General features: G+C 32.5%; 2 protein-coding genes across 3 annotated transcripts; one reads left to right on the forward strand and one right to left on the reverse strand.

Moving 5' to 3' along the window:
• Positions 1-435: 435 nt before the first annotated feature.
• Positions 436-5061, forward strand: LOC149386487 (5'-3' exonuclease family protein). 2 transcript variants are annotated; one of them, XM_089627372.1, is made up of 13 exons: positions 436-992; positions 1432-1551; positions 1686-1809; positions 1887-2024; positions 2105-2314; positions 2379-2553; positions 2676-2764; positions 2892-3003; positions 3155-3312; positions 3415-3469; positions 3577-4070; positions 4308-4522; positions 4632-5061. In XM_089627372.1, exons 1-13 carry the CDS (start codon positions 832-834, stop codon positions 4690-4692), a joined length of 2112 nt encoding a protein of 703 aa, XP_089483498.1. In that variant the 5' UTR covers positions 436-831; the 3' UTR covers positions 4693-5061. The 2 variants fall into 2 exon arrangements, with proteins under 2 accessions (XP_089483498.1, XP_089483496.1); XM_089627370.1 differs by having other exon boundaries at positions 3155-3333; positions 4632-5060.
• A 4651-nt stretch (positions 5062-9712) lies between these two features.
• On the reverse strand, positions 9713-10498 carry LOC149386488 (protein S40-1-like). Its single transcript, XM_089626738.1, has one exon. The coding sequence runs from the start codon at positions 10358-10360 to the stop codon at positions 9950-9952; it is 411 nt and encodes a 136-aa protein (XP_089482864.1). The 5' UTR covers positions 10361-10498; the 3' UTR covers positions 9713-9949.
• Between the last annotated feature and the right edge of the window lie 2884 nt (positions 10499-13382).

Raw genomic sequence — 13382 nt, forward strand, 5'->3', positions numbered from 1 at the left:
TGCACTCAACACTCCATCAAAATTAAAAAAAAAATTAGGTAAAACTATTTTGTATGGGAAAGTTTAGGTAAAAATAACTTGGAGTACTACGTATGCCTCAATTGTCGATTTTTGTTTCTCTTACTAGAATAATATATAAACTTGTATCCCAAAATGAAAAAAATTCATCTATAAAAATGGACGACTTGTATATAGATGAGTAATGTGTGAAACTGTCTAAAACAAGTTTGAGCTTGATTATAAATTAGTAATCTCCGACGTGCTCCTAGTTTGTACGGAGTTAACATGGTAGTTTAGCTTAATTTGGTCTTGATTATTGTATGAGCAAAGTGTATGACTCGGTATTAATGATTGTATAAAGATATTATATTGAGGCAAAAACTATTTATCAATTACAAGTAAAATGCACTTTTTCCTTGATATTTTTCTACATGATATTGAGAAGTTTTAAGAAGGCCTTGAAAAAAATTACTAAATCAAACTAAACTTGGGTTATGTATGAAAACAAAAAAAATGTGTTTCTAAAAAAAAAACAAAAAAACCTAAAACGACACGTCGTTGGAGACTACAGGATATCAAACGCCAGTCCAAAATGATTCATCGACACAGAAACAGATGTTATCCAAAGTCCAAGACTCCAAACAGACTCGGAGCCAAACAAAAACAAAAATCTCCCGCCAATTTTCTGTTATCTCTCGACAAAAGTTCTCTCGAATCAGGTTCCGCTATGTCAAGAAGACTCGGCGACTATTCGAATCTCATTCTGGAAGTGCCAGGAATGTGGTAGTTCCGTAACGAAGACGAAGAAGGAGAAGAAGAAGGGGAGAGAAAATGGGTATTCAAGGGTTATTGCCTCTATTGAAATCGATAATGGTTCCGATTCACATCAGGGATTTCGAAGGCTCTGTCGTCGCTGTCGACACATATTCATGGCTTCACAAAGGCGCTTTGTCGTGTAGCAAAGACCTCTGCAAATCGCTTCCCACTTCCAGGTCTCTCTCTCTCGACTGTTCATCTTCTTCCGGGTTGAAATGCAGATGATTAGAAATGTCTTAACCTGTGTGGATTATTTAATCGATTTGGGATTTTGGGTATCTTTGTTTAGACTGTTTTGATGAGTAATCGTTCGGAATTTTGGTGGATTGAACTTTTTTTTTTTCTTATCTGGCTTGATTTGCGATTGCTTTGATAAACGTAGTGATTTTTATTTCTAACGAGGCATAAGACCTAATCAATTAAAGTTAAGTTTTTTTTTTTTTTTTATTGGTTTAGCATTGGTTGGTTTTCTTTAGGATTTGTAGAAGAAGAAGAAGAAGAAAACATTATCAGCTGATTATCATCCTACTTGTGCATCAAAAGACTGTAACTTTATCGTCCATCCAAGCTTTAATAGAGTTTTAATATGATTGGATGCTGAATCTTATGTTTTAGGCACATTGATTATTGCATGCATAGAGTTAATATGTTGCGTCATTACGGCCTCAAACCCGTTCTTGTTTTTGATGGAGGGTTTCTACCGATGAAGGTCGAACAAGAGACTAAACGTGCAAGGTACAATTTCTGACTCCGTTCGATGATTTTTTGGCTTGTAGTACTGCTTGTGTTGTGCTACATTTCTTTGGCTGACTGATAGTAATACTTTATCTCATACATGGTAAGCATTTTGACTTTGGAGACAATTTCAGGGGTAGGAAAGAAAATCTCGCACGTGCGATGGAGCACGAGGCAAATGGAAATTCTTCGGCTGCCTATGAGTGCTATCAGAAAGCTGTTGATATCACACCTTTGATTGCTCACGAGCTAATCCAGGTGGAAAAGACGTCTTTAAAAAAAAAAAAAATTAGCTTTTCTGGTTCTTTGGTTTTGACAATGGTTAGTTTCGGCAGGTATTAAAGAAGGAGGAAATTAGTTACGTGGTGGCTCCATATGAAGCCGATGCTCAAATGACCTTTTTGGCCCTCAGCAACCAGGTCGACGCAGTTATCACCGAGGACTCGGATCTGATTCCATTTGGGTGTCCCAAGGTGAGTAATGAGACATTTTTATATGCCAATTCGATAAACATATTCTTACCTAAAATTTATTTTTTTCTTTCTATTTCCAGATTCTTTTCAAAATGGACAAATACGGGCAAGCTGTACAGTTCCAGTATTCGATGCTACAGAAGAACAAGGAAATGTGTTTCTCTGGATTCACAAAGCAAATGTTTCTCGAGATGTGCATTCTGAGCGGTTGTGACTATTTGCCTTCATTGCCCGGAATGGGCTTGAAAAGAGCTCACGCGCTCATCAAAAGGTTCACGACTTATGACAAGGTGAGGCCTTACTTTCTGAAGCCTTGCAAGTCATTTTCTTTACTCAAAAAATGCTAATTTGCAGGTAATTAAGCACCTGAGATACAGCGTCGCTTCGGTTCCCCCACTTTACGAAGAATCGTTCAAGAAAGCAATATTGACTTTCCATCATCAGCGTGTTTACGACCCCATTACTCAAGATATTGTGCATTTAACTCAGATTTCCAGCGATGCCGGGGATGATTTGGACTTCTTAGGGCCATATCCTTTTGCAGTTTTCAATACAATGTTTTAGATGTGTGTGTGTGTGTGTGTGTGTGTGTGTGTGTGTGTGTGTTTGTTTGACTGCTATAGAGTGATTGAGATTCCTTAACATGGCATACTATGATACCCAAACTTATTGCTAAAGGTATAGCAGAAGGTGATATGGATCCATTCACCAATATGCCATTCGAATACAGGCCATTTGAGGTACTCGATGAGTTTGAAGTTAGTTTTTGAATTTACTTACAGAAATTCGGTTTTCCTGTCACCCCATTACGTCAGTGTTTGAGTTTGTAATACGAATCTTTCTTTTTTGTCTGTCTCTGTCCAACAGGAAAAGGCTAGTAGTGCTAACACCGCTCTCAAGCCCAAACACATCAACCATGGAAGTGAAAGGAAAAAGCTCGACTTGCCAGTACAGAAAAATATTCTGACCAAGTATTTTTGTATCCTTAGAATTCCTGTTCCCTTGCATTGTTTGTCGTATTTTCGTAAAAGCCGTTTATTATTTCACACAGAGAGAGAGAGAGAGAGAGAGAGAGAGTGAAGTTGATCTTATACATGTAGCGCTGCATAGTCTTTCCTTAACCTCGACAGGTTTTGCATCTCTTGAGGCGAAGAGAAAATTCAGGGCTCCGCGTTCGTCGCCGACTCAACCTACTTCGAATAACGACTCTTCTCTCAGTCCCGAGGAAAATTCCGTTAGTGATGATTCTCCCATAGAGACTCCATCCCTGGATCGGACTAAAAACGAGGTCGATTTTCCTCTAGCACCAGTGAGTTTTCCAAATAGGTTTCTATGTCGATATTCAGTCACCACGTGTTCCTCATAGTGTTATTACTTGTTCTTTCTCTAGGTGAAAAATGGCCTTTCCAATGAAGTTTCGAAGCTCCTTGAACCTCCAGGACAAGGTAAGAACGTACTTCACTCTCTTTTGTTTTTTGTTTTTATATAAATTGTTATAAATAGTTATCCTGTATCTTATGGTTGATACCCATCATTTTCATGGCATCGAAAGAACTGGAAGACGAGACAAGAAGTCCCGAACAGGGATTGCTTCAACAACCCGAACCTTCGATTCACAGGCCTTGCCTGAAGCAGAAACAGGAAACCGGATTCGAGGAAGCCACAGCGGATCTAATCGAGTGCAAAATACGGAAAGAGAACAAAAGAGCGATCGTGAGGAGTTCTTATTTCCAGTGCAAATCAATGAATAAAGACAACGATAAAAGCACGGAAAATATTCCGTCAAGGGATAATTTGAACATTGATGTGCACAAAGACTCGGTGGTGCCCGAGAACTTCCCCGATAATGTTGACGGGGAAGTAAGAAAAGAGAGTCGAAAAGTTACTGTGAGGAGTTCCTATTTTCAGCATAAGCCGGTAAATACGGGTGACCAAGAAAATATATCGGCTAAGGAAAATCTGGCCGTAGAGAGTCCCGTTGGGAATGGGATTTCAAATGTCAATATCTTGAAAAGAAAGAAAACCATGATGGACGACAGTGTTACGGTACATATATATATATATATATATATATATATATACTTTTTACTATTTCCGGCTCTATTTACCTTTGTTAACTATATAAAGTTTCGTTTACAAGGAATGTTTGTTTACAGTTTGGAAAAAAGCTTATTATTAAAACATCCACTGTTTTGGAAATATTGCAATTTTAAACCACCATTCCTGTATTTTTCATTTCAAGATCCGAATTCTAATCCAATGATGTTCATTCTGATCCATCAGGAAATCGTACAGTCTAAGCAGAAGCGCACAGAGACGGAGGACGAACCGAAGTTTGGTTCCGACATTTCACACTTAGCTCAGTACTCTGACATAGCAGAGAAATCCATGGAGAAATTTGTTTCGGTAATCTCTTCCTTTAGATTCTCGTCGTCCGGTTCTCGCGCCAGCGGTCTCCGAGCTCCATTGAAGGACATTCGAAACATGTCTGCAAATAGGTAAACGCACAAAACTTGGATCTTCTGCATTTTTTTTTACTTCTTTCGTTCATCATCACTATCTTGACTTTGGCTTCTTTTCAAAAAAAAAAAAAAAAAAAAAAAAAAGGTCAACCGATCGTCCGGATTTGAGCCAATTCGCATATCGCCCCCGAAACCGCAAAACTTGAGCTCAACGCCGGGGCTAATTTCCAATTCAAATTCGAAGCCTTTCAGAGTTAAAGTTTAATTGGTTGGTGACTGGTGAGTTTGAATCTCTGTACTTGCATTTATTCTTTGTCAGCTCGTTCTATTTTTGGAGTTATTGAAACCGGAATTCCACAATTTTGTACCATCATTTACATTATTAAAATCACATCAATAAATCTTCTATTGAAGTTTATTGCTCTTATATGTACACTGTTTTCCTTCATTGATCAAGTAAATCAGTGCTATGATATTTAGAAAGAAGCAGATATTTGGGACTCTTGCACTGATTTGTTTAATTAATGAGACGTGTCTTTGTACAACTAATCCATTCATTTAGTACTTAGTACAATGTATATAAAGTCATAAACCACAAACAATTTGGTTAGCCAAGTCTTGACGGTTTTCCAGAATGATGCTTCAAATATAAAATCAACACGTCAATCAAGCTGTTTCTAGGAATTTTTTTTTTTTTTTTTCTTGTAGTAATTTTCTCCAAGTCCCTTAATTAATACCGCTTCTCATTTATTGCTTAATTAGCATCTTGTTTCCCCTTCTATTTTTCACGATTTTTTCTTGAGTTATTACGAGGATACTCTGCACGGTTAAATTGTTACTCTTTTGTTTGTTTGTGAAATGTTATTTTTAAGCTTAAAATGACAAGATTATGTATTGATATTCGAAGGAGGCGTAACATGGACACTTCAATAAATAGGCAGAGAAATAATCAGTACAATTATGATGTGATTATAACTAAATGAAGTTCATCAATTGTGTGCATGAACATACTGTCACCAATAAAAAGATTCATCAACACGTAATTAGTTATGTTTATTGCTATTAATATTTTAGAGGATAAGGTGGGGAGTAATTAATGTATGGACACGTAAGTCGCTTGAAATAGCAATTCAGATTACGTTAGTTTATATAATTATAAGAAAATCAGTCTTAACATATAGTAATGTTATTAGTAGAATCTCATACCGTAAAGATGATATATATAATCATTGCAGTTGTATTAAGCACCGCAAACCATGGCAAGAGATGTTCCCAACACGTAATATGTATTGTATCATTTTCTTACTTTATTTCGTTGACTTCATTTGGATTTAATCCGTTTTGTTTTTTTTTATATAACTTTTGGTTGATTGTTACGTGACCCCAACCCTATTCTACGAGTAAAAACAATAAAGGGTATCAAACTATTCTTTAAGGTTTGGAAAGATGGAAAACACAGCAAATTGTATTCTTAAGATTCCCATTTGAGTTTATTTGCTAATTGTCTAAAATTTAGATAATGCAATGAATAGGAGCCTAGATAATTGATATTTTCGTTTTTTTTTTATAAAGCCATAAAAGATACTTTTTTTCCTTCATAGTATTTAGGTCATTGAATTATTTGTAAGAGTTTACGGGTTCAAACCCCTTTTACGGCGCTCACCTAACAAATGCTAGTATCTTAAGTTTAAGTAGACAACCTTGTAAGTTTGTTAATCATCTGTTCATAAATTAATATATAATTTAATTATAGTCTTGACATTTTACAAGCTTGTACTTTGAAAACTTAATATATGTGTGAATTGTTCTTTTGTTTATTTAATCAACTCATATATATATATATATATATATATATATATATATATATTTATATGTATGATTTTTTTTAAACTATTCTTCATTCAATATATTCACATATAATATATATTTAATTACATAAAATATTTAAGCTCAAACTACAAAGAAATTCTTTAAAATTTAAATAATAAAAACAAATCGCTATTTTAACAGATTGAACTCATGTCTTCGCGTAAGAGAAAACCTTAAAAGATAAAGATAGTGCCCATCAAATTAAATGTTTGTGGGGTATATGGCTATAATCACCATCGTTTATAAATTAAAATTATTAGTTTTTAATGTTACTATTAATACCTTATTTAATCACCATTGTTTGTTTATATCATACTTATATATTATAAATCATCGTTTATAATTTACAAACTACTTTTTATAAGATCTACTTCACCAAAAAAATAAGGTCTTCAACTGTGTCAATAATCATTTTTCCGGGAGTTTTACGTACGTGCTTGCTAAACTTTTCAAAAGTCGATGTTATTTATTAGTTATGTTTTTTAGATTCAATAATGAGAGAAATATAAATGAGATTCATATTAACTTATTAAAAATTGTTAAAATATTAACTATTTTGCTATATATAACTTGAAATTATCATTTTTTACAAGTTCACGAAATTATCAGTAAAAAATTTATCGCATTCGATTTTATAATCTGGAACAAGTATACTACGATTTAACAAAAGCATAATCAATAAGTAAACTCAAATGATTCTAAACCCGTTCTTGCTTCCCACGTTTAAACAAATCATTACTTATTAATTTTAACATAAAACATTTTATTTGTTTATATCCCTCCTAGGCTTGGATTTTGTCTTACTGAAATCCCAAATTAATAATTGCTTTTTATATTACAAATAAAATGTTTTATTTATAACAGAAGAAGATTGGAAGGCAAGGCAGTGCCACCACACTCTTTTTTTCGTCCGTAGAAAAGCAAACCGACAAGCCACAATATGCAATAGTTTTAAGTTTTAAATACAACTACGCGTATCTTCCTAAAATAATTCAAGTCCTAGATAATAATTATGTATATATTTTACTCATCATATAATAACAAATAGGGCAGAGAAATTCGCTTTACGCGTTTAAAATTAATTAAAATTAAGTTCTGGCTGCGACGTGGTCCACGTCATTAGCCGAGCCGACAACGTATGGTCGTTTTCGGACACTCTGATCCCACCGTACACGTGTCTCCCGGGAAGATGGGTTCGCCTCATGAGCACACGTGGCCTCGATGTCCAGGGTTTTGTCCTTATGCGACATTTGAAACAGACGCTTCTAATTGGCATTTTGCCATGCCCTTAATACAAAATTTTTGATCATTTTTTTTAGGGAAAAATATTTGATCATTGTTTACGCCACTATCAGTAAAAAGAAAAAAATCGGTAATTTGTGCTAATTAGGATTATGTATTATACTGATAATTAAACCAGTATGCGCAATTTTTTTTTCACAGTTCATACCTTGTTAAATTAAATTAATAGGTAGTACTTGTTTTTTTAGAAAAATATAACGGTGAGGAAATTCATATTGTTAGTCAACCATCAATCATATTCTCCAAGATAACTACAGACGTAATGAATTGTTTCATTTATATATATGAGACACAAAGTATATAACTATATATGCATTTGTCATGGGACCCCAATAATAATAGTAACAGTTAATAATAACTCAATATTATTATATACCCTTTTGATCAACATGATAATTAATCTATTTTGCATGGCCAAGTGCTTATATACATTTGACATTTTAACAATTCAAGTACCAAATTTGCATAACTTCCCAATTACACGTGAGAGTAGAAACAAAAGATAATAATGGTCTCTTAAATTTGTGTGCAAATAGCTTGTACTATTTTTTTTTTCTTTTTCAAAAGAGCTTGTACTATATATTCCACTATACACCTACTTTCTTTTACGAACATATATCTAGCGTGGAATTTTCAAACTCAATTATTGATTGCACTTTTATTTGTGTATTTATTTCCCTCATGTATAGAACCTCAACTCTCTACGCATTCAAAGCAAATCCCATTTAATTTTGATGAATATAATAATTTTAATGAGGCTTGGATTAGCATACACGCTTTGTACGAATAGCCAAATTGCTATTAATATTTATTAAACGCACATGAATAGTAGATATTTAAAGCATAAATCCATAATACAAATGGATTCTTTATTTATAATTTGAGAAGTTACTTTGATGCTACTCTGTGCGCCTATGTTATGCCCAGGAATCATGTTTGATCCCTAAAAGGCGGGTTTAAATTTATGAATGTAGAGCCAAAAGTTCAGAATCCAAAAAATTCCTAACACCTTTATTAGTTAAGGTTTAAAGTTTAAAACAAGCTCTAACTTTAAATATATTATTTTATTACATGTCGTTTTCTTCCATATATACTAGTTTTCAGACTGATCAAACTTTGCTATTTTAGAATGATTAAGAGAACTGATTAATTGTTTTTCGGTTTACAATAATGAGAAGAAAAGGAAGAAAAAAAACGTGTCCATTTTTTTTCTTTCTTACATAACCAAATTAAGGGGCCGAATTAAACTGCCTTAATTAGGCCTTGATTATTCCCCAGCAAAGCACTAATTATAATTCTAGCTATTATTATAAATGCATTTTCTTTCACCATATATATATATATATATATATATATATATATATATATCTTATATAATATAATAGTATCCCTTGATACAGATACGCAGATTAAAATACTATATTAAAGTAATAATCACCACCAAATATATATATATACATATAATATACGTATGGTATGTATATATATAATATTGAGATAGCTAAGCTCACTTTTTCTTATTATCACAATCTCTCTCAATCTTTATATAAGACCAGGCTGTTCATGTTGGTGACTGGCAATACCAGACAAATGACACACTCACAAACTTCACTACTCATAAACCTCCATTTGTATTCCTATCATCCACACAAACATCAACGTACATAATAAACTATTCATAAAAAAAAACACTACCACAACTATAATTTATACGTATTTATAAATATAATAAACCTCCGATGCAATGGATTATTTATTATGCCTCGAATATTTTGTTACAGAAAACCATACCCCACGCAACTAATTATATCGGATATCAGAAGGCAGTTATTAAGTTATAAATTTGCCAAATCACCAATTTGTACGTATATTCTTTTTCATTTTAATAATACATTAGCACTTTCTTCATAATAATAATAATAATAATAATAATAATACAGTAACACAAATTCGGCTTTCTTTCATGCGAGGTCTCTTTTTTAGGCGAGAGTATGATTTTAGTTAACAAAAAAAAAAATTGCAGATTTTTTATTCAATTTTAAAGTTTATATATGATTTCGTTGTACTCTATATACTAGATTGATATATAGAGAAAGTTCCTCCCAAAGTACAATATATGTTCTTAATATAAAAGACAATATGCAATAAAAAAAAAATAAACGAAAAATTAAGTTAAAAAAAGGACTACATTCCAGTCCCTCAAAATGGGGTATATGTTGTTTTTCTTTACTTGCCTAAATAAATAGAGAATTATGCATATATATGTATTAATCTAACATATATAATGGCGTGTTACATTTCTAAAAAGCCAGTCAATCGAAGAATGGAATTCCTGACTTGACTCAAATCTCGGCCTTTTAGAGTCCTCCCAGTGCCGGTGCGAACCGAGTAAGCCATATTTCCGCCGGCGAGTCGCCGGCCGACGACCAAGTGCGGCGGAACGAGCTCTCCGGCGCCGCCGATCAAGTCGTCGTCTTCATCATCCGGATATCGGAAAACGGCATCGACCGGGATGTTGACCGGCACCGAGTTATTGACCATCTTCTTCTTATTGTAATTGGTACTGTTGTTGATGTTGTTGTTGTTGTTGTTGTCCGACTTGGTGAATCGACGACCGTGCTTATTCGACGACACGTGGAAGATCTCGTCTTCGTTGTCGTCGGAGAATATAACCTCTGATTCTTGAAACTCTTCTTCGGCCATATTGGAAGAAAGAGAGAAAGAACAAAAAAAAAATATGTAGAAATGTGTTCGAATCGAAGAATAGAGTAATGAATTTGGAAATGAGGAAAAGAGAGAAATGAGGTGATATTTATTGGAGTTTGAGAGAGAGAGAGAGAGAATGTAAAGCGTAGTGACTACACTTTTAATTATTTGTGTTTGTCATATGGCGTCACTATATAAAGCCATTGAGTGCACTCACCGCCTTCATTTCTCTCTATACAAACCAAGGTTTTAAATATCGGCGATATATCCGGTAAAAAATCATCAATAATCGTTATCGTTTTATAAAATATCCATAAAATATCGGTGATATATCGGTATATCCCTATATATCCGTGAAAAATCACCGGACGATGAAGGATTGTTATGCCATATCGCCGATATCAGCCGATATATCTCTGGTATGAGTATAAAGTTCGGATATTGTTGAATTTCTTTTTTCATTTTTACATCGATTTAACTCTAGTTTTGTTGAAATTTTTTGCATATTTGAGATTAGTACTTGATTATTTTTTAGATCCCCAACTTTTTTTAAATTTCCGACGAGTTTTTCAATTTTCCGACGACCCGCCACCCATTTTGACGGCGGCCGGAGAATTTTCCGGCGAGTTGAAAATTTTCAGAATCTTTATAAAGGTTAGTGTAGAAATTATGATATTCCAACGTGTGAATTGGAATTTATGATTGTGGACGGGAATATGTGATATTGAAATTAGGATAGATAAATTGGAATTGTCATGAACTTTGTAGTATTTGATTTTGTATTTTCATAATTTGGATTCCATGATATATATATATATATATATATATATATATATATATATTTATTTATATATATATATATATTTGGTTATTTAAAAATATCTACTTGTTATAGGATTTATGTCGATATATCCGTCGGTAATCGATATATCATCGATATATCACCGATATCATCGGTAGTCGGTATTGAAATTGTTATAGAATATCCGTCGATATATCCGTCGATACTCGATATATCCGTAAAATCAGAACCTCGGTATGGGTATCGGTATCGATATTTTAAACCTTGATACAAACTTCTATTTTAACTTGATCTTCTCTCATTGAATTTTGTTTCTTAGTGAAAAAATATACCGAATTTTTATTATAGAATGCAGTAACACTCATTTGATATAATAAGTGAATAGAATTTTAAAATGTGATGCAAGTATTTTGTTCATGCTTTTAATAATAATAAAAAAAATCTTATAGTGCATTAAAATTTGAGTACTCATTTGATTATTTTAAAATATTTACAATGGTTGATCAAGAGATCAATTGTTGGTTCGATGAATATAAAGATGATTTTTTAACTTGCATAAACAAAGTATAACAAGATTTTTGTAAGATGATTTATGTATACCTCCAATCTAAAACTAAATAAGTCTTAAATATCGACAAATTAAAGCATTGATAAAAAAAAAAAGGAATATAAGAAAATAAAATAAAAACAGATGCCAACACCAGCAATGTTGTTCAAGGAGTCTGAGAGACGAAGACATTTATTAGTGCAGATAGTCAGGAACTTTTATTATTCTTAGTTATTATATTTTTATTTTATAACATTTTGGTCTTTTTAATTTCATTAATTTAATATTTATATAAAATTCAATCCAAATTACTTGAAATCATATTGAATTTCATAATGCTTTTTTTAAGGACCAAAATACAACAAAATTAGCATATTGGGGGATAAAAAATAGTATATGCTGATAAAAAAAGTCACGGACAAATATTCAATAATCACAAAAATTCAAGACCATTTGCGCCAATAAAAAGAATAATTTAATCGAATATATATTTGTGTTATTCTGTACTCTCTCTCGTTCTCTTCTCAGGTAAGTTGGCTGCCTAAAACAGCTACTTTTCTTACGGCTCACGGCTTTTTATTTTTGGGGTTTCGTCTTTTGCTTGGTGTGTTAGTTAAGTACATTGACTTTGTCTAGCATTTGGAGCTTAGGATCAGGATTTAAGATTTCTTCTTTTGGTTTTGCATATTTTAAAATCATTTTTTTTCCTACTGGGAGATTTTATAATCAGTTGACATGTAATAACCCAATCCAATAATCTGCTCTTACTGGCTTATAGTGTTGTTTAAGGTATAAATGATCACCTTGTCACAAAAGTCTTATTAGTCTATATTTTTTTTTTAATACAGTAGCTACATGTTATATTCAATTCAAAAGGTAAAGCCTAAAACTACATACATTTTTAAGAATTTGTTAATAACGGGGTTTTTTTTAGAAGAAAAGCAAACTAAATAGAAATAGAATAATTTTTTTTAATAGTTCAGAGAAATTGTATATTAACTATTAAGAAGGATATAAAGTAATTAATTTTGCAATTTTTCTTTTTTATTTATTTGCTTTTGTCGTATATATAGTTGAATGAGCCAACTGTTGAATATGTTTATCGACAAACTTCACGGAAAGCTTGTAAGAAAATTACTAAAATATAACGACACGTGTGACATTATTATTATATATGTTGAAATTGTGTTGTCATGGAAATTTGACTAATTGAATTTCAAACTGATGTTAAGATAATGATGAGTATATATGTCTATATTATCCCATTCCTATACTACCATGATGGTATTAGTGCCGTCGTCTAAAAATTATCTTTCCATTTTTCTCAGATTGTGATCTTATTCTTATCTTTTATAAATTTACATCGTCATTGATTCCTAAAAATCTTAAAAAAAATGTTTTCCTAAATTTGAAAATAGGGTGCTTTAGGCCAAAAAGGTAACCAAATTGCACGTTTATTTATCGTGATACTTTAGCATGTCTATAAGTGGGTAATAATTATATTACAATACTTCCAAGACTAAAACTTAGAATTAAAAAAAAAAGGGGGATAAGCATATGCAACTTTCAATTAAATTACAATATATAAAATAAGGAAAACGGGAACTGCGGAATGAAACTTCCTGTGGTGCTAAGTTATAAACATAAATTTTCCATAAAATGCGCTAAGG

Source organism: Urtica dioica, chromosome 9 (assembly GCF_054948205.1).
Source record: "Urtica dioica subsp. dioica isolate 48M chromosome 9, U.dioica_male_clone48M_v1_H2, whole genome shotgun sequence".
NCBI classification, from domain to species: Eukaryota; Viridiplantae; Streptophyta; class Magnoliopsida; order Rosales; family Urticaceae; genus Urtica; species Urtica dioica.

Excerpts from the sequence above, each read along its gene's own strand:
- LOC149386487 (XM_089627370.1), top strand. The coding sequence starts at position 832 with ATGGGTATTCAAGGGTTATTGCCTCTATTGAAATCGATAATGGTTCCG. Across the intron at positions 1,552-1,685 it reads CAAGAGACTAAACGTGCAAG|GGGTAGGAAAGAAAATCTCG; the intron begins GTACAATTTCTG and ends AGACAATTTCAG. Across the intron at positions 2,765-2,891 it reads TCGAATACAGGCCATTTGAG|GAAAAGGCTAGTAGTGCTAA; the intron begins GTACTCGATGAG and ends TCTGTCCAACAG.
- LOC149386488 (XM_089626738.1), bottom strand. The coding sequence starts at position 10,360 with ATGGCCGAAGAAGAGTTTCAAGAATCAGAGGTTATATTCTCCGACGAC.